The sequence below is a fragment of the Falco naumanni genome, chromosome 6 (genome assembly GCF_017639655.2).
Source record: "Falco naumanni isolate bFalNau1 chromosome 6, bFalNau1.pat, whole genome shotgun sequence".
NCBI lineage: Eukaryota > Metazoa > Chordata > Aves > Falconiformes > Falconidae > Falco > Falco naumanni.
In genome coordinates, this window is record NC_054059.1 from 72,745,751 (window position 1) to 72,765,514 (window position 19,764).

The window sequence follows — 19,764 nt, forward strand, 5'->3', positions numbered from 1 at the left end:
TGTCCACCCTGGGAGGACGTTGTGCCTCCAGCACTGAGCACCGCAATTGTCCTCCTGGTCCCAGGGATGCAGGGGCTGTCCCTGCTGCCTGGCACAGCCTGGCGCTGCACACAGGGCCATCCTGGCATGCCCCCCTCCTCTGCAATCCATGCACCCGTGCTGCTCTCTGATCTGGCTCAAATCCAGCAGCGCTTTATCGCTGGGCTCTGCTGGGATGGAGCTACCCCATCTGCCTGGCAGGGTGACATTCGGATGGTGTGGGGTGGCTGTGGGCTGCGTGTGGGGCAGCCCACGGCCCTATGCAGCACGGGTTGCAGGCAGGTGCCACGACCATTTTGTTTCAGCCCTCCCTGGCCGGGTTCTGTGCCTCTTCTCCCCCACTGCTGCCACACACTCAGCACCATTCTCAGCACCGTGCTCATCACCCTCCTCTGCTTTCGCAGCCGCTCCCCCTCCCCGCTGCAAGCCACCGAGAAGGAGAAGGAGAGTCCTACAGAGCTAGCGGAGAGGTGTCTGCGGGAGCTGCTGGGCCGAGCGGCGTACGGCAACATCAAGAACGCCATCAAACCCGTCCTCATGTAAGTCGAGCATCCCTCATTTTTGGCACAAGGGGAACTGAGGGGCAGGGAAACAGCAAATGCAGGGAGCTGGGGGGAAGGCTTGGGCTCCTGGCTCCCTTTGGCACAGTGCTGGAGAGGGGGATTGGGTTTCAGGCTGAGCTCTCATTTCTCAGTGCAGTGAGGAAGATGGCATGGGATAGATAGCTGTTGCTGAGAAAAGTCACCCTGGAGAGGAGTTTGTGTCCCAGTCCTCTCCTGCAGCGTTTTCTCCCCGCTACTTCTGGCTGTCTGTGGTGCTTGGTGCTGCTTTCGCCCCTGCAGGGTCTGGGGGACTGCCAGTTACTTACCCCTCCGTTTCCATCTCTTCCCCAGCCACCTGGATAACCACTCGCTCTGGGAGCCAAAGATCTTTGCCACTTGCTGCTTCCGGATCATCATGTACTCGATCCAGGTGGGGAGCTGGCGGGGTGCCAGTTGTCTGACTGGTGCCACTGGTTGGGGACACACGTGCACGCTTGGGAGCATCCACCTCTGCCTCCCCGGCTGGGCTGAGCCAGAGCCGCCGCTGCATTGTTGCATGCCGGCGCAGTGAGCTTGGCCACCAAGTGTGCCCCAAAACGGGCTGGAGATGAGCACAGCCCGGGTGTACGGCAGCGTGGGCATGTGGGGAAATGCCGATGGGCGTTAGTTATCCCGGCTGTGTGTATTTTAGGATGCTGCTGGTGGGGCTTGTATCTCAGTCCTGGGAGCGATTCCCTTCCTCTCAGTGGAAAGCAAAGCCCTGCTGAATCCGACAGGCTAGCGGTGTGCTGTGAAATGCTCCAAAGGAAGCAGCTGGGCTCCGATGGAGAGCTGCCTCTTTCCAGATCACCACTGTATGAATCAACCCAGGCTTCTCAGCCCTGCGGAAAAGGAGAGGAGCTGTCTGGGGTGAAACGTGCCCCAGGCAAACCAGGCATTGCCTATAGCCCAGCATCGCTGTTCTGAGGCATGGGGGTGCTCAGAGACAGACCCTGCCAGGCTCTTCCCTTCTCACTGGGGGCCTTGGAAATGCCATTTAGGTAACCCCCAAAGTGATGGGTAAAGGTCCATTTATTTTCTTTTTCCGTGTGGATCTGAATGAAGCTCTGCTGGCATGAGTGCTGCCTTCCCACCCTCTCCCACCGTGCTGAGGCTGTCCCAGACCTGCCGTCCCACTTCACCCCGTGGGAGTTTGCTTTGCTGTTGCACTCAGCCAAGCCATTTCTCTGCTTGGAGAACTCTTAGAGTGAGAAGCAGATCGCTGTCCCCTGCTTTCATTTCTTTTTGAATGAATTTTAAATTCCCCACATTTTAATCCTGTAAACTGCCTAAAACCCTTTACAGTGCTACTAAATTTTATAAAATCCTGTTAATGTATATTGGAGGTGTAAGGTCACAGCAGGACCCTTTTGAAGTATAGACGACTTTGGGAAACCCTAGCAAAAATCAAATCCTTTATCCCTGAAATCCCAAGGATCAATTGTCACGATTTCCTTAGGTCTGTACAGCTCTTCAGATTTTTTTTCCCCGTGCAAATTGCTCCAAGCTCTTCTCAGTTATTTAAAACAGGCTTCTTCCAGGTGCCTCCTGTCATTTTGCATCCAGAGCTGTCTTGGAAAGAGCTGGGCAGGGACTTGGTGCAGCTGGGTGCATGTGCAGGATTTGTCCCTGGTGGCCATGTAGGTTACAGAAATGGGTTGTCACCTTGTGCATGCAGCACCTGCGCTGACTGACGTTCATGCTCTCTTTACAGCCGCAGCACTCCCATCTTGTGATCCAGCAGCTCCTGGGGCACCTGGATGCCAATAGCAAAAGTGCGGCCACCGTGCGTGCGGGCATCGTAGAGGTCCTGTCAGAGGCAGCGGTAATCGCAGCCTCTGGATCTGTCGGTAAGCAGATAAATTTATCCTCTCTGTCCATCTCTTCGCCCTTTTATTGTGGTGGGAACGGTGAAAAGGTGCCAGAGGTTTGGACTGGCCTCTGGTGTGCACCCAGGTGTGAGCTGACGATCAGGGATCCAGTCTGGAGCAGCCAGGGATGCTGGGGATCAGTTCTGTGCCATTTCAGTGCTCCCAAGCACACCACCTGTGCCCACATGCAGCAACCGAAACCTAGAGGGCTGGATGCAATGCCAGCCTTTGCCTTTGTGACAAGGGATTTTCAGGGGCTTGATGTGAATGTGCTGAGGTGATGGTGCTCCTGGAAGGGCATTTCTTTCCTGTCTTGACTGGGGAAGCTGGTGGGTGTTAAAAGTCTCTGTGTGTCTGGCCAAACTGGTTTTCAATCTGTTTATGGTGTGATGGGATGCGTAAACTGTACTGTCCTGGGGGAAACTACGGCCTTCATCCCCACGGGGAAAAGTGCTGCTCTCCTCCTGGTGATGCTCCACTGTCTCTCCCCTCCTGCCACCCCAGGCCCCACGGTGCTGGAGGTATTTAACACCCTGCTGAGGCAGCTGCGGCTCAGCATTGACTACGCGCTGACGGGGAGCTATGACTGCGCCACCGGTGTCAGCACCAAGATCATCAAGGAGCACGAGGAGAGGATGTTCCAGGAGGCCGTCATTAAAACTATAGGTGATGTGTCCTATGGTGCAGGTGCGGGCTGTGCTGGTGGGTCACCCCCTGTGTGGTGGGTTCCTGCCTTGTGCATCCGCAGCATTACCCAGGGTGAAACAAAGTCATCTTCATCCTAAAAGCAGTGATGGGAAATGAGATTTATCTGTTGCGGTGCACCGCCAGCGTGGCAGTGGGTTATCAGCAGGTGGCATTGCAACCTCAGCCATCCCTGGCAGAGCTGGGTGTTTCTCCCCGGGTAGGAGACCCTGAGGAAGAGGAGGAGAGGGGGGAAAGAAGGTAGGCATCAACCTGCTGCAGCCACTGAGGATGGGGAAGTACCAGCCCCAGAAAAGGAAGGGGTAGAGGCAGGGCTTGGCATCTCTCAGCGCCACCCTGCCTGGGCCTGGGGCTGCTCCATCTGAGAGGCGTTTGGATGGATCTTGAATCATCCTGAAGGAAAAGCTGCCTGCAGGTGCTGGATCCAGGCAGGCCTTGTCCTTTCCCAGCCTGGCTATAGGGGTCCAGGCTTGGAGTAGGGCAGGCAGGCAGATCCCACAGCACTGGGATGCTTCTGGGGGTGGTGGGCTGCGCCTCACACACTGCCATCTTGCTCTTGTCCCCACAGGGTCCTTTGCCAGCACACTGCCCACCTACCAGCAGTCTGAGGTGATGGTCTTCATCATGAACAAGGTGCCACTACCCTCCTCGCAGCAGTCCATCGAGGCTGGCAAAGCTGGGTGAGAACGGATGCCTGCCTCCCTCCTCATTCTCCCCTGCCCTGCTCTCCCTGCCGCTGTCCCATGGAGCGGGGGGGTGTAAGGCTTTGAACACAGAGCTGGGGAGCTCCTGAAACCACTCTCAGGTGGTCTTTGGGGATAGACCGGGACATTTAACAGGAAGGCCAAGCGCTGAGAGCTTCCAAGCGAAGCTGAGCAATGCGCGATCCTTCTTTAAAATGCTTTGCTGCCTGCTGCAACTGTGCTGACAAGGGCCCCTTGAAATACTGCAGCATCGAGAGGAAAAGGTGTTTAGAGGAAGTTGAACTCTGCGTTTCTTTGGGTCCCTGCTGAGAGATCCAGCTGTCAGGAGATCGATCCTGGGGTGTCATTCAGAACTAGCCGGGAACTACAAAAAACATTTAGGGGAGTGATTTCAGATGTCTCAGGGCAGCGAGGTGGCCACTGGTGAGTGAGGGCTGCCGGGGACTTTTGAGAAGTTCATGTTTGACTTTGTGGGACTGGCTGCTCATTGCTGCCTCCCACCACTGGCACATGGCCCCTCTGAGCTGCCTCTGAGCTTTTATTAACGCTGAGCGGGAGGTGGTATTTATACCCAGCAGTGGAGGAAGAGAAGGAAGGGAAAACACCCAAACAAACATAATTGCTTAAGAAGTGTGGGAACAGACCATGAGAGCTATTTGGAGCGAGGGTATCAGCGCTGAAACATGTAGGTAAGGAGCAAACAGATTTTCATGCTATATTTATCTTCAAAGTACGGTCAGGCTCTTCCCACTTGTCTGTGATGGGAGAGGCTTTGCTGGCTGATGGAAGACACGCTCTGCTCCTCACTCACATGGGGTAGTTCCTGATGCCTGCGTTCAATCCCGATTCACGGGCTGGGAGATACGCTGGGGCTGCCTGCTGTTCCGCCAGGGCAGCTTTCCTTGCTGCAGGAGCAGAATGGGGCTCATTGCCTCGGGATGGCTGTCCCTTCTCAGCCTGGCTGTGCCAGGCTGTTTGTCACTGCTCCTTTATCAGCTCACGAGCTTCCTCCGGCAGAGTTTTTTGATCTCCTCTGACGCTGTGTGAGGGATGGTGCTTGCTCTGGGTGTGTAGGTGAACCAGGAGTCTGCAGAGGAGGTGCAGCTCAGCTTATCGCGGTGCTGCCATTCACAGTGTAGCTCAGCCCCTGGCCAGGGTGGGCAGCACAGGCCGCATGTGGTGGGACAGCCTGGAAATCCCTTGGGAGCTCCCTGTGTTCCCGCAGGGCTATGAAAGACTGAGCGCAGGCAGCAGAGGATTCAAGATTGCCTATTTTCCACACAAAACCCTTCCATGTTGCTGAGGTAGAAATTTGGTTCATGATGGGAAGCGAGACAGGAGCAAGGAGCAGGGGTACCTCTGTGGGCAGCCTGCGTTGGGCTTAGTCTCGCCAATTTTCAGCTGCTTAAAAGTGAGGAGCCTGTTCAGAGCCAGCACCTGGTGTCCACTGGGAGCCACCATGGAATGGGGACATCCAGAGGATGGTTCATCATCCTGAGCTCAGCTTGCGCCTGCCTGGACATGCAGGTGCTGCCTTGTTTCTGCTGCCTATGGCAGGACGTGTAGGCAGATTTTGGCAGCGGGGGGTACAGGGGTGGCTTCTGTGAGAAGCTGCTGGAAGCTTCCCCCGTGTCCGATGGAGCCGATGCCGGCCGGCTCCAAGGTGGAGCCAAGGGCTGACCCACCAGCGATGGTGGGAGCGCCCCTGGGGTAAGGGGAAAAACCCCCTTTGCAGGTGGGACCGGAGAGAGGAGCGAGCACAGGTGGGAGCCGCGGCCCTGCAGCCCCCCAGGCCGGGGCAGGGGGAGGCCGGGGGGCTCCAGGCGCTGCAGCAGAGGCTCCCCCAGCCCGTGGGGAGCCCCCGGCCGGGCAGGCCGTGCCCCCAGCCCATGGAGCCCCCGGCCGGGCAGCTCCCCCCCGCAGCCCGGGCAGGACCCCCGGGGCAGGGGGTGCCCGCAGGGGGCTGTGACCCGCGGGGGGACCCCCCTGGGGCCGGGCAGGGGGTGAGGACCCTCCCCACGGGGGGCAGGAGCCGCAGGGACAGCGGGTGCAGGACCGACCCCAGCCCCTATTCCTGGTCCCCTGTGGCGCCCAGGGCAGGAGGGAGGGAAATCGGGGTGGGGGGGAGATTGAGCCCGGGAAGGAGGGAGGGGTGGGGGAAGGTGTCTTCAGGTTTGGGTTTGTTTCTCATTATCCCACTCTGATTTAAGTGGTAATAAATAAAACTAATTTCCCTCAGCAGAGCCTGCTTTGCCCGTGCCGGTACCCGCTGAGGGATCGCTCCCTGCCCTGATCCCAACCCACCAGCCTGCCTTTACATTTTCTACCCCCAGCCCAGCTGAAGAGGATGGGAGTGATGGATCAGCTTTGGTGGGCACCTGGTGTCCCACCAGGGTCAACCCACCCCAGACACACATCAGTTGCTTAGCAGCCTTTTTGCTGGCTGTTAAATCTGGAGCTCATTTGCTGGAGACCTTTACGGCATGGCCCTTTGTGGTGGTGACCCTCGGGAAACTAACTGGTCCTGCCTTTTCTGAGGCTTTTCCATCCTTTGGGTATGGGAGGAGGGTTATCTTGTTTTCACTTGGATTTTACCATTTGCTTCCTCTCTCTGTGGCAGAGAGAACCGGAATCGGCTGACGCAGATCATGCTCCTGAAGTCCCTCCTGCAGGTATGAACGTCTCCCCATCCCTGCAGAGCATCCAGCCCCCACGAGACCTGTGAGGTCCCAGCTGCTGGCATGGCAGAGCTGAGCTCATGGACCCTCTCTCCCCTGAGGTGGATTAGGAAGTGTTCAAGCTGTGCTTAGCATTCTCTGCTTGCATCCCCTCTTATTGGTGTGTTTTAACCCTCCAAGTGACGCTGTCACATTGCCCCCATTTCTCTTTGATGCTTGCAGGTCTCTGTGGGTTTCCAGTGCAGTAACATGCTCACAGCCCTTCCCAGCGCCTTCCTGGACAGGCTGCTTTCTGCAGCCCTCATGGAAGATGCTGAGATCCGCCTCTTCGTCCTGGAGATTCTCATCAGCTTCATCGATCGCCACGGGAACCGGCAGAAATTCTCCACCATCAGGTACATCCCAGGGGCTCCCCAACAGGGCTGGGACCTGCAGACCCTGGAATGCTCCCCAACAGGGCTGGGAGCACTGACCAGATTATTAATAAATCCAGTACCAGCTCTGGGGTGATTTAATGTTGCAGATCAGTGGTCTGCTAAGAGCCAGCTGGGGGGAAGTGTCTCTCTGAGAGTCTGTGCCCAGAGGGATGTGGGACCATGCTGCTGAACGTAACTGGTCAGGCAGCGGTCCCAGGAGGATGTGCGGGAGCAGTAACTGCCTCGAGTGGGCATTGCATCCCCACGGATAGGCCTGCTGGGCACTTGTGTTGTCCGTGCCGCGTTACCTTGGCAGAAGTGACTGTCATCCCAGATGGAACCATCTCCATGGGTTTTGCTGTGGTCCTGATGATCCGCTTGGCTTGCATGCTTCTTTGTTGACTTACCGTTGTGTTCCCGAGTGCCGCTGCCTTGGAAGCCTGTAGTGATTTGGCTCCGTACTCTTGAATACCTGAATTGCGTGGATGGGTTTTAAAAGCCACCTTTAGCTTTGCCCCTTGGTTCCTCCCAGAGGGCTTGTTCCTGGCCAGCGGCTGTGCAGGTGTGTGGGAATCATGGCTCCCTTCCTCTTCTTTGAGTTTTTCCCTTCTTCTTGGCCTTCCCTTGCAGCACCATTAGTGACATCTCAGTCCTGAAGGTGAAAGTGGACAAATGCTCGCGCCAAGATACTGTCTTCATGAAGAAGGTAGTGTCGGGGTCTGGGTCAAGTTATCCTTGTGCAGACCAGTGTGAGGACTGTGCCTCTGTTTCCCCAAGTCACACTGGGTCTTGGAGTACCACAATGCCTCTAAACCTGGGAATGTCCCTGGGAAAAGCCAATGGGATTCAATCTCCATCAGCACTTCATGCATGGACCTTTGTAGACTCCTAAGTCTGCTATTTGCCCCAAGGAATGAGTACCCCAGGATGTGTGGTATCCCAAAAGCTACTTGTCAAGTGACTTTTGAAGTTGCCTGATTTTATCTATTTTTATTCCCCTGCCCCCATTGCCTCCTTAAAACACTTCCAGGGTGGTGCAGAGCCCTCTGGAGCTAACTTGAGGCCAAGATGGGATCAGTTTTGCCTTGTGCACACCAGGGAGCAGCAATGCAGTCCCCGAAACAAAAAGTGTCGCAGAGCTGAGTTTCCCTTGTGCCAGCATGTGCCCTGCTCTGTCCCATGCCTTGCTTTCAAGCAGTGTGTCTCAGGGCTTTATTTTAACACTGTGGTCAGAACCGTGATTTCTATAATGCTTCTGCAGGAGGCATCGTTTCCCTGGGCTGGGTGCTGTGACTGCTGTTTGCAGGCCTCTGCTCTTGGACCTGCTGGTGCCCCCTTCCCTGTCAAGAGTCACAGCTCCCTCTGCCTGGGGCTTTCTTTGTGTGCTTGGTGACAGGAGGAGCTCTGCCCCCTCCTACATGGATGGAGGCTCCTTTGCTGGGCCCTGCTGCTTTTCTTGTGTGTGGCTCACAGGGGATGCTCAGGAAGTGACCACATCCTTCCATGTCCCCACAGCATGGCCAGCAGCTCTACCGGCACATCTACCTGATATGCAAGGAGGAAAGCAATGTGCAGGCTCACTACGAGGCTCTCTACAGCATGCTGATGCTCATCAGCATCGAGCTGGCTAATGAGGAGGTTGTAGTGGACCTCATCCGCCTGGTGCTGGCTGTGCAGGTAGGCAGGGGGGAGCTGGGTGTGCTGCTGTGGGGCAGGCGGTGGTGTGATGGGAAGAAGCCTCTGGGAGGGGGTGTGCTTTAGAGTTGCCGGTCTCTGAGGGAGCAGGATGCAAACGGCTCACCTGCTTTCAGCTTCTCCCACCATAGTGGGATCAGAGCAACACGCTGGGGAGAGACCTCAGTCCCCTTGCTGGCCTCTGAAACGCTGCAAACACAGGCTCCAAAAGCTGCAATGTTTGCAGGGCAGGTGATGCCGCGAGGTAGATGGGGACCACCCTGGTGCCTTGTCCATCCTTATCTCATTGGGCTGTGTCTCTGCTGCAGGAGATTGCCCAGATCAACGAGGATAACTTGACAGCATACAACCGGTGCGCGCTCTTTGCCCTCGGTGCAGCTTACCTGAACCTCATCAGCCAGCTCACCACCGTGCCCACCTTCTGCCAGCACATCCATGAGGTGCGATGCGAGGGAGTGTCTGGGAACAGGCTTGGAGCCTTGTCCGTGGCAATCCTGGCATCCATTCTCCTGGCCACCCATAGGGTTTGAGCTTAGCTCCTTGCTTGTCTTCTGCAGGTCATCCAAATGCGGCAGAAGGAAGCTCCCTATCTGCTCCCTGAAGATGTCTTTGTGGAGAAACCCAGGTAAGAGCCTGGAAAATACCTTCTTCCCTGCTACTTGCTCCTGAGGGTTTGGCATCCATAAGATCGTGGGCAACAATGGGTTTATCAGCCCTTCACTTGCCTGTGCTTGTCTCCTTTCTCATCTGGGGGTGGCACGGTGGGAAGGAGATCAAGTGGTTTTCAGCCTGTTCAGAACCTGGGGAGGATCCTGCACAGCCAGGGAAGGGGGTGGCTGCCACAGCTTGTGCTCACAGCCAGCCAAAGGCCAGGATCAGCTCTGCAGGCTGATCCCTCCCCTTCTCTGGCAGCAGGATAGGTGCAGATCTGGTATGTCATCCCGCTGCTGTGCCATGCCACCAGCTCAAGGATGCGTGCTGAGCATCCCCAGGCCGAGGCTGGCTGGTTTCTTCCTTTTTAGTAGGGCTTGTAGTGACAGGACAAGGGACAATGGTTTTAAATTGAAAGAGGGGAGATATAGATGAGATGAGGAAGAAATTCTTCCCTGTGAGGGCGGCGAGGCGCTGGCCCAGGCTGCCCAGAGCAGCTGTGGGTGCCCCATCCCTGGCAGTACTCAAGGCTGGGCTGGACGGGGCTGGGGGCAACCTGGGCTGGGGGGAGGGGTCCCTGCCCGTGGCAGGGTGTGTGGAATGAGATGGTCCTTAAAGTCCCTTCCCACCCAGGCCGTTCTGTGATTCTCTAATTCCTGCTGGCATAGCCTTGGCACATTTGGCATGGGTCACCTTTGGTGGTGGGGGTCCCTTATGGAGACACTGCCTCCAGTGGGTGCCTCTGCTCTCTCGAGACATTCCCTAGGTCAGGGTAGTCCTCCCTGAGCACATCTGTACACGTGGTGGGTCAAGAGCCCTTCTGGGCCTTTGGCTTTGTGCTGGTGTGTGCAGGAATAGCACGGTGTGTCTGGCTGTGCTGGTGCGAAGTGAAGCCATGAGAGCCCTCTGCTCTGAAGGGACTGGAAACCCTCTTGGCATGGTTCTCCGAGCAGGGGAGGTGCGGCCATTTCCACTGGTTTTTCTCTGTCTCCGTAGACTGAGCAAGAGCCTTGACCGCCTGGGCCCAGAGGTCTTCTTCTGGCAGAGCAAGATCAGTGAGGTGCTGGGTGGCAGCGGCTACAACTCGGACCGGCTCAGCACACCCTACATCCCCCAGCTGACGGGTATGCAGCACCCTGGGGCATTCTGGACAGATGGGAGGGGAGGAAACTGGTCCTGTGCTCTACACACTTATGGGAGTGTCAAGTTCTTGTCCTACACATGGGCCTGTTGGAGTTTTTTTGCTGTCTGTCAGAGGTGCAGCCTTGGGGAAACTGAGGCATAAAGCGGTTGACTGGGAACTTTCCGGGGTTGCCACATGCATGGCTAGCTGGATGGAAGGAGCCATGAGGCCCACTGGGCTTGGCTCAGTCCTCGGTTCTGCTGGTTTGGATGAATTTAGGTGAAGGGCTTAGGTGGACTGCTATCCTGGGGATGGGGCACCAGCACGTGTTCCTGGGGGGCTGCCCGTGCTCACCCCACTGGCCCCAGATCGACTGCAATTAGTCCTTCTGCCCTTTCTCTTCCTTCCCAGATGAAGATCGCCTGTCCAAGAGGAAGAGCATTGGCGAAACCATTTCCCTGCAGGTCGAGGTGGAGTCGAGGAACAGTCCTGAGCGAGAGCAGGTACGGCGTTACACCGGAGCTGCAGAGGCTGCCTCCTTCCCTCAGCACTGCACATGCTTTTGGTAGCTGGGCAGTGTGCCTTTAAACCCTCTCTAGTCCTTTGTTTGGCTGCAGGCGGAACTGCTCCTCTGGCTTCAAGCAGAGGGGCCCATAACTCAGCCCCAGTGTGTCTGGCAGCAAGTATGGTCAGAAAAAAACCCAGCTCCCCCCAGTGCTCCCCTCCAGGTGCAAACAGGTCCCAGCCTGCAAGGAGGGCCACACGGCAGGAAGGGTCTCCCGCCACTGTTTGGATGGCAAATCTTTATTTTCCCTGGGTGCGTGTTTCTTAGCAATGGGAGCCTTCGGTGAGGTGTAAGACCTGGCTAGTCCAGCTGGAAAAAACACATTTTAAAGGTGCAGTTTGCCAGGAAAGGTGTCACTGATCTTTAAGGGCAGACTATGTTTTGGTGCAAGAATACAGCTTGGGACACTGGTTCTGGGTTGCTGTGATCCCAGAATAGTGTCCGTGCTGTGCATTGAGCCTCACCTGCTTTTCCCCTTCCTTTAGAGAGCACCAGCAGAAGAAATCACATATGAGACACTGAAGAAAGCAATAGGTAAGTGAGGGAGCCGGCCATGGTAGGGAGAGGTGTGTGTCTGAGTGCTGTCACCCCTGCATCCATCTGTGCGTGCCACGGATGGACGAGTCCCCAGCACCTCGCCATGGCAGCATGGCACCTGGGTCACAGGGTGATTGGGCAGCTTCATAGCTCTGCCCGACCCTGTGAGGGGCTGGTCCCAAAGCCAGATGCTGAAGACCCTCTCCTTGGCTTTCTAGTGATGCCCAAATCCATGCTGTCTGCTGGGGAGGTGGGGGTGTGGTGGTCTGTGCGGGTGGGGAGCAGCTGAGAGCCATCTCCCCTCTGCTTCAGTAGACAGTGTTGCCGTGGAGGAGCAGGAGCGGGAACGGAGGCGGCAAGTGGTGGAGAAATTCCAGAAAGCCCCATTCGAGGAGATCGCTGCCCACTGTGGTGCCCGGGTGAGTTGGGGCTGTGGCACTTCAGATCCCCGTGGCTGCTCTCCTCGGGAGAGGCGGATGGTGATGAACGGCTCTGAATTTTACCGGGCTGTCGTTCCCCTGCTCTGGTGCCTGGGGTGTTTGTCCCGTTTGCCCTGCTGTGGTCCCTGGGTACAGCCGCACTGATACAACCTTTGTGTGTTACAGGCGACGCTGCTGCAGAGCAAGCTCAACCAGATCTTCGAGATCACCATACGGTGAGTCCGGGCGACAGCTGAGCACACTGTGCCAAGCGTGGGGGGCCTGACTAGCAGGCCAGTGCTGGCTTTGGGGTGATGGGAGCCGTGTGTGTCCCCTGTCAAAGAGACTCATGCTGGGGATGGGTGCCAGCCTGGGGTTGGGGGCCTTGGCGATGGCAAGAGGGGGCAAGGATTGCTGGGAGCAGCCTCTGGTTGGTTTGCACCAGACGGGGGCACTGGGGAACCCTGCAATGCTGCAGGAATGCATGTTTTCTGCACCAGGCTTTGCTTCCTCCCCAAACCTGTCTGAAAACCACCTCCTTCCATCTCTTGCATTTCAGGCCACCGCCAAGCCCCTCCGGCACCATCACAGCCGCCTATGGCCAGCCCCAAAACCACTCCATCCCAGTGTACGAGATGAAGTTCCCGGACCTGTGTGTGTACTGAATGTGGCTGTGCTGGTAGGGTAGAGCCACCGCTGCACAGCTCGCACCAAAGGACCTCTTGGGGAGAGACTGCTGACCCTGTGAGGGGAGCAGCCTCCTGCAGGACGGGTGGGGACAAGGACACTGGGGCCACCCCAAGATTCATTGGCACCACAAACCCGTACTTTATTTTGTGACCCTCTGCCTCCGCAGTGATGTTTTGCAGCGGTTTGGTGGTGCAGAAGGCTCAGGGCACAGCTGGCACGGGGAGGTGGGGATTAGCTGTGACCCTCTCTGGTTTTATTTTTTGGGAAGGGGAGAGGAGATGCCCTGTCTCCAGGCGCAACACGTAGGGCATGTACATCTTCCCGGCATAAAGCAGACCTGTTCCCTGGGGAATCCCTCCCCACCACGTGGAGAGCCCCTGGCAAGGGCAGGGCTGGAGCCTGGAGGGTGTGAGGCTGTAAAAGGCAGGAGGGGGTCTGGGGTGCGGCGTGCTGGAGCCTGGGACAGCCCCAAAACCAAAGCCTGCCTGAGCTGGTGCTTGAGGCAGGTTGCTAGAGGGGTAGGGTCCCCACATCCAGCTCCTAGCCTGTGAGCTTGCATCTTCCCGTAGCCCTCTTGTTGCGTGGCCGGTTTCCCTGGGCGCTTCGTGGTGCCCCAGCGCCCTGGATGGAGGCTTTGCCCAGTGCAGTGCGAGAGTGCTGATCGTCCCATCCCAGTGTGGGGGCACACAGCAGCCTGGCTGGTTCCAGGTCACTTGAAAACATGATTTTTTGGGGAGAACCCCCCCCCTTTTTTTTTTTTTTTTTTTTTTTTTGGCAGAATCCACAAGAGCCATGCCTCTTGCTCGGGTCACTGGCAGGCTGCTCACACGACTGAGATCGCAGGCAGCACACCTGGGCGTGCAGTGGGGCACCTGGAGCGGTGACACAAGGCACGAGCAACCACCATGCTGGGGAATATTAATGTGTTAACTCACTGGTTTCATGGGGTTTGGGTTGGGTTTTCACAGTTGTGGGGTTCCTGTCTCAAAGAAAGAAATGATCGTTGTTTATTTTATTTGGCAGAATCACTTTGACAAACTCAAACCTTAATCATAATCACAAAGAAACCCCAGTGCTGCAGGACATAGTGGTGATAAGAGGTGTTTTAGAGGGTCCACCCTGCAGACCCTGCACCTGGCAGGCCATGGATTGCGTTTCTTGTGCAGTAGGATAAAACTGGATTTGGGCTGGAGACAGATGAGGCTAGAGTGAGTTTTGCTTTAGACACATGTCGTAGGAAATTCTGCATCCTAGCAAACCAAAACTGCAACGTCAAGGTGAGATGGAGAGGAAAGATGCCTTGGGTGTATTCAGATGTTCACAGGGTCTGCCTTGCTCCCAAATGCCTTTAAGTGCCACTGCGCTAACGCTGTTGGCAAGGTGAACTTGGGTGCGCTGCCTGCCGCTTCCCTGCTGTCGCCCCCTGAGCAGCCTGGGGGTCTCCTGCGAGCTCGGGCAGCCCCTTCCCATCTGGACAGACGTGCTGCTTCTGTCTTTGCCACGTGAAGAGCGCAGAAAGGGCTAAAGCTGGAGATGTGGGAGCTGCTTCTGCACGCTGTGGAGGGAACGGCAGGTGATCGCAGCCGCTCAGCATTTGTACGGGCTCGGCTGGGTCGCTTCAGCCATGACCCAGTTCTCTGCCAATTCTTGCTGCAGATCTTCAGGCAGTTATTTTAAGCTGTAATTACACATTACCACCACCACCCTTTTTTTTTTTCTTTTTTTTTTTTTTTTTTTTTCTCCCCTCAGTGGCAGATACAGTTCATGATTGCTCTGAGGTCACTGCTTGTTTGTGTGGTTGTGCTGTAATCCGGGTTTAGGAAATGATCTAGCTTAAGAGAACAGGAAAAACAAGGGTTTATTTTGGTCCCTGAGTGGATCACAGCACTGCCCCGCTCACAGAGTGCCTCTGCCTGTGCTAGCCCTGCCTGGTGCCTGAGGCTCTCCCCTTGCTGCTGCTGCTCCTCAGGGTCCTCGTGTGTCTCCGTCCCCTGTTCCCGAGCCCTTTTTGCTCCCTGGGTTGTGCCTGGTCCTGCTGAAGCCTGACTTTTGGCTGAGGCAGGTTTTGGGGTCGGCAGTGGGGATGTGAAGCCGACTGCTTCAGGAAGAGCATTTTGCTCCCATGGCTGTTGTAATGAAAAGCACTAAAAATTTTAACAAAACACAGTAGGAAAAAGTATTAATCCCCAAATAGCGTGTCTGTGGGAAAAACACCTGCAAAACTTCTCAAAACCACAAAGGTAGGAAGATGAGCACAAGGTTTGCTCACACAGGGACACCACACGGCACAGCTTGGGGTGCACATCATTCTTTCAGGGCAGAAAATACCCCTGGCCCCTGCTCTGGGGAGCTGGACTGTGGGTTATCCCTGTGGAGCATCCTCCAGTCCCAACACTTTTCCCTTGCTCAGCTCCATGGGACAGCGCAGCGTAGCCAGGACCATCACCTCCCGGCTGGCTTCATGCCCCAGCATGTCTCACCACAGCCCCTCCACATTTTTGGGACCCAAACTCCACCTGTAAATGTCCACCCTCCGCCGCCCCTGTGGTGTAAGTGACCTGTTTGTACATCACGTTTAGTTTAGATACTTGTGTACGTATAGATGACAAAGTATATTTCTATAAAGTCGTCGGTTTAGGTGCATGTGTGCGTTTCCATCTCTGTATTTCAGAGCACTGTGGCATTTCTGTGTGTAGCCAAGGGTGGGGGAGGGGGGGAACGAGTTGTTAAAAGGGCCAAGAAGCCGTTGATATTTTCAAATGCACCGTCTTAGTGCCCTTTTCAAATAAATGTTGATGTTGTCACCTTAGGGGCTCTGCTGTCTTGGCATGTTGATGGCAGCTGGGTGCCATCTCCCTCCCCTGGGAGAGGAAAAATCGAAGTTGCTGCTGGGCTGGAGAAGGGAAGGCATGGGGTGAGGAGGAGGATGGCCTCGGCCATGGACAAGCTTTGTTCCCCCAGCTCTGTGCCTGCGATCTGACCCAAACTGGGCTTCATCTTTATCATCTTTTATAATTCAGTATTTCCTCCATTTTTCTCCTGTCCTGCGGGACCATGGGGAAGGGTCCTGGCCTTTTGCTCACAGTGTGTGGGAACGTGCCCAAACCCACTCACCAAAGCCAAACTGGAAAATAAAACACCAGGATAGCTATTTGAGGGGCTGGAATGTATACGGTGCACACCGTGCCACGTGTGCTCCAGCCATGCGTGGGCTGCGCCAGCAGCTCTCACTGGGTTAAACTGATCAAGGACATCTCTTGGTGAAGGAGTGGGGGGAAAACCACTAATCCGAGCCCTCTGTGCCTTTACCAATATTTCCACCATGTTATACCAAGTAAACAAGGATGCACAACCCCATGTATGACAATCCCAGTCCCCAAAGCCTTTCCTGTTGAGGGCCTGGATGGTGGTGGGTTCATCCCACTGAGGGCATCTGCAGCTTTTCAGCACAAGCTTTCCATCCTTGGGTGGAGCGGGAGGTGGTGGGAAGCACCAAGCCAGTGTGTGAGACCAGCATTGCAATATTAGCGCTGCTGGTTTTGCTGCCTGGGAAGGATGTAGGAGGTGGGATGGGCAAGGCTGCACAGCAATAAGGAGTTAGTTGGTCCAGGTTTGCTTCCACATGAAACTGGTTTTAAACCTGTCCTCTTCCTGAGCACACCGACCCGAGGCACGCTCCCCAGCCTGCGCCCCACGATGTGACTTAGCAGTGTTGCTTTATAATTAACAAAGCTTTTACCAGTACCCAGGCTCTTCGGCACCATCGTGTAACGGGGGATGAATGAGTTTGCCTGGGTGGTGGGTGCTGGGGGAGCCTGGCTTGGTCCCTTTGCTCCTTGGGGCAGCACCCAGAGGATGCTGCATTTTCCCAAGCTGCCAGCAAATGCTGTCATCTGGTGTCATGTCAGTGTAGGGCTCCTCTCCGGGACCAAAACACGCTGCTGGGGTGTGCAGGAGTTGGCCCTTGCCAAAACACCGTGAGCCCAGCCTTGCTGGAGCCCCACAGCCAGCTCTCGTGAAGCTCCCAAGCTGGAGGTGCAGAACTGTTCTTTCTTCCCCCACCCCAACCCCCAGCACTGTCCCAGCTATGTCTCTTTACCCTCCAGCTGTAGGATTTTACCTCGCAAGTATTTTTTTCTGCCCCCTTACGAACACCAGCCACCCCTGGAGACATTGCCGACACCTCATTAGCTTGCAAAAAAATGCATTATTAGTTTTGGGGTTTTTTTAGAATCCTTTTAATCTATCATTTACAGTATTGTACAGCTCAGTGAAAATATGAAAATCATCTGGCATGCTCCAAACTGGGCGTCAGCCCCTGTCCCCGTGCACGTCCGGTGGGTGCAGCGAAGCAGTTGACGTCTTCATCCCTAACCTGTTCCCACCCAGTGAAATCCAGGAGCAGACCCCTTTGGAGTACTAATTAAGAACGACATAACGAGTGATCTATAAGTGAAACACATGCCAGCAGGACACTAAAGCTACGAGGGGGGTGGCGGCGGGGGCAGGAGGCCCCTCAGGCTCTCCCCCATCACTGCCCCTTCTTGTAGGTGCTTTTGATGATGGCATTTTTGAAGAGAGTCACTAGAGGGGTCTGGCTGTGCTCCGAGGTCATGAAGCCCCCATAGCGCTTGTCCTTCAAGGGCACATGCCAGGGAAGGTGGCACATGCGGTAGGAGCCACCAGCCGCCTTCTCCTCCTCCTGGCCTTCCTCCTCCTCCTCCTCTTCCTCCTCGGGTGGTGGCCTGGTGCTGCCAAGCGGCAGATCCCGCCTGAACTCCAGCGGGTAGCTCTCAGCCGATTCTTCCTCCACCCCATTGGGGTAGACCTTGATGGGTCTCCTCTTGCGACCCACCGGCTTTCCCCAGCGAAAGTGCTCCATGGAGTAGGAGCGTTTGCCTTCCTCCCGCTCCAGCCCAGTTCCCTGCTTTTCCTCGTGGCGGGACGGCGGGCCCGCAGGCAGCGATGCGGGTGGTGGGTTGCCCCCCGCTGCCCCCTCCCTTTTGTGCTCCCCGCTGCTGCTGTTCCTCCGGCCAAACTTGTTCCAGCGAAAGTGGCTCATGACGTACTTGCGGATGCTCTCGGAGAGGGGCTGGAGGTGCCCGTTCCCAGGGTAGACCGGCGCCTCGGCCGACAGGTCAGCTCTGCACACCGCGGCGCATGCCTGCGCGGGGGCACGAGATGCAGGAAGGGTGAGCACGTGGCCGGGCAACCTCGGGTGGGGGTGTTGCAAGGGGCTGCTTGCACCCAGCGGGATGTTTCACAACGTGGTTTCATGTCTGTGCCCTGCGGAGGGCCCCAGATGTGGGTGCCACCCCCTCGGTGGGGACCTTTGAGGGCTGAGGCTGGAGCATCGTGCCCAGGCATCAAACCAGCCCTAGGTGGCTGAAAACGGGGGGGGGGGGGGGGGGGGGGGGGCACAGCCCCACTGCGGGGTCCCTCAAGCATACTTGGCACCCACACAAGGTGAGCTGCTGCACCATCTGACCACCACCACCCTCTACAAGCACCCTTGGGTGCAGGGTAAAGCCGATACCCAAACTGCTGGCTCATCCTGTGCAGGAGGGATGCTGCAAGCTCAACAATTTGTTGTAGCACGCCGGCATGAAGCCAGCAGGCACAAGCTCACCGAAACCTGTGGATCTTTGGATCCAAAGCATCACCACACATTGATGTGGGTCATTCCACAGTGTCGGCATCCCCAGCATCTCCTTCCCCAGCCCACTGTGCCCATCCCTGGTGGGGAAGAGGGGGCTGGTCAGACACCAAAGCAACTGGAAGACAATCCCCATCCCCAGGCTTACCACAATGCCAGCCTCACTGGTGAGGTCCTGGCATTTGCTGCTCTCCCAGCATGGGCCGCTGGCGCCGGCAGGGTGCCAGAGCAGCAGCCCCAGCACCACGGGCAGGCTGCTCCACAGCACGCTCAGCATCCTGGCCGGGGGCGCGAGACGGGGCTCACACAAGGGATGCAAGGGGCTGCGAGCCCAGAAACTGTGCAGGAACTATGGAGGGGAAAAAACATCCAAACAATCAACCCTGGTTGTTTTCCTTCAGGAGATTCTTTAATGCCTTCTTTGATGCGTCCATCTTACCCTGTCCCTTTTCTAAGTTGTCTCTGTTGGGGTTGCAGGAGCGGGGTCCTCTCCTGCCTCCCCCAGCCCTGCCCCTTCCCGCAGGTGCATTAGTGCAGCAAATCCCTCGTTCTGCAAAGCTTTCCTCCCACTTCAAGCGTGCTGCAAAGGGATGCTCCTCTCTACACCCCAGGAGCTGAAAGGCACGGAAAAGGGAAGGCAACCCCCAAAGCTGAGCTGCCTCCCTGCCTGCACTCGCATGACTCTGCCCCGGCTCAGCCACTCCAAAAAATGGGCAACGTTCCCCCCCCCAACCTCTTCCTTTTGTTTTCTGAACCAAAAAGCATCTCTCCAGAGCCCAGGTCTTTTGTCACTGCTACTGCAAGTGACAGCCACGGTCAGCGGGGATTGCTGCTGTCTCCTAAGAACCCCATAAATATGAGTGATGCTGCAAGGGGAAAGCATCAGGCAGCTGTCTTCAGGTTTCATCCTTTACAAACCACTTGCGGCTTTGCAAGCTGAGTCCTCTAAAAAAAAATATGTGCTCCCTCCTAACCTGTTCTGCGATGCCCCTCAAGCAGCTGCAAAGCTCCTGCGTGGTGGGAGACACAACTGTAAATAATATTGAATTAGGATTAGAAGAGTAAGACATGAATATTTGATGTGAATCTGAAATTAATTAAATAATGTTGAAGTCTGTTGCTTGGCTTTTGGGAAGGGCTATAGCAAGTGCTGGTGGTGTTTGGGATGCGGCGTGCCCCAGGGGCTGCAAAATTAACCCAGGATCCAGCTGAAACCTGGGGGCTCAAGCGGCTGTTGCTGCTCTGCCACCAAGGATGAGGTTGGGGTCGGTTCCCAGACACCCATGGGACCTGGTTCTAGGGTCCCCAAGGGTTGCCCGGGTTGCTTTCCCTCTGCAAACCCCAACTCTTTCCAAGCAGCCGTATTTAACTCAGTGTGGACTCACACGTCTCACCTTCCCCCATGCTGCGGGAGCTCTATGCGAGGAAACCCCC

At 56.2% G+C, this 19,764-nt stretch overlaps 2 protein-coding genes across 6 annotated transcripts in view; one reads left to right on the forward strand and one right to left on the reverse strand.

The window, feature by feature from the left end:
• The window catches only part of EFR3B (EFR3 homolog B), a 40,703-nt gene extending 25,275 nt beyond the window's left edge, over positions 1-15,428 (forward strand). For 4 of the 5 annotated variants that reach the window (XM_040599130.1, XM_040599131.1, XM_040599132.1 and 1 more), the window contains exons 7-23: positions 444-578; positions 933-1,011; positions 2,335-2,470; positions 2,996-3,157; positions 3,765-3,876; positions 6,521-6,572; positions 6,801-6,973; positions 7,625-7,700; positions 8,510-8,671; positions 8,998-9,129; positions 9,247-9,314; positions 10,337-10,464; positions 10,875-10,966; positions 11,514-11,562; positions 11,878-11,984; positions 12,171-12,220; positions 12,544-15,428. In XM_040599130.1, coding sequence (XP_040455064.1) covers positions 444-578; positions 933-1,011; positions 2,335-2,470; positions 2,996-3,157; positions 3,765-3,876; positions 6,521-6,572; positions 6,801-6,973; positions 7,625-7,700; positions 8,510-8,671; positions 8,998-9,129; positions 9,247-9,314; positions 10,337-10,464; positions 10,875-10,966; positions 11,514-11,562; positions 11,878-11,984; positions 12,171-12,220; positions 12,544-12,649 — 1,819 coding nt within the window. In that variant the 3' untranslated portion in view covers positions 12,650-15,428. The remainder of the gene's footprint in view (positions 1-443; positions 579-932; positions 1,012-2,334; positions 2,471-2,995; positions 3,158-3,764; positions 3,877-6,520; positions 6,573-6,800; positions 6,974-7,624; positions 7,701-8,509; positions 8,672-8,997; positions 9,130-9,246; positions 9,315-10,336; positions 10,465-10,874; positions 10,967-11,513; positions 11,563-11,877; positions 11,985-12,170; positions 12,221-12,543) is intronic. The other variant, XM_040599129.1, reaches the window with a different exon arrangement.
• Positions 15,429-17,205: 1,777 nt separating this feature from the next.
• On the reverse strand, positions 17,206-18,607 carry POMC (proopiomelanocortin). The gene is made up of 2 exons (XM_040598496.1): positions 18,479-18,607; positions 17,206-17,838 (listed from the first exon to the last, which is right to left on the reverse strand). The coding sequence occupies exons 1-2, from the start codon at positions 18,605-18,607 to the stop codon at positions 17,206-17,208; spliced, it is 762 nt and encodes a 253-aa protein (XP_040454430.1).
• Positions 18,608-19,764: the final 1,157 nt, after the last annotated feature.

Coding starts and splice junctions, on each gene's coding strand:
- POMC (XM_040598496.1), bottom strand. CDS start 18,607: ATGCTGAGCGTGCTGTGGAGCAGCCTGCCCGTGGTGCTGGGGCTGCTG. Junction 17,839..18,478: donor CCAGTGAGGCTGGCATTGTG/GTAAGCCTGGGG, acceptor GCCCCCGCGCAG/GCATGCGCCGCGGTGTGCAG.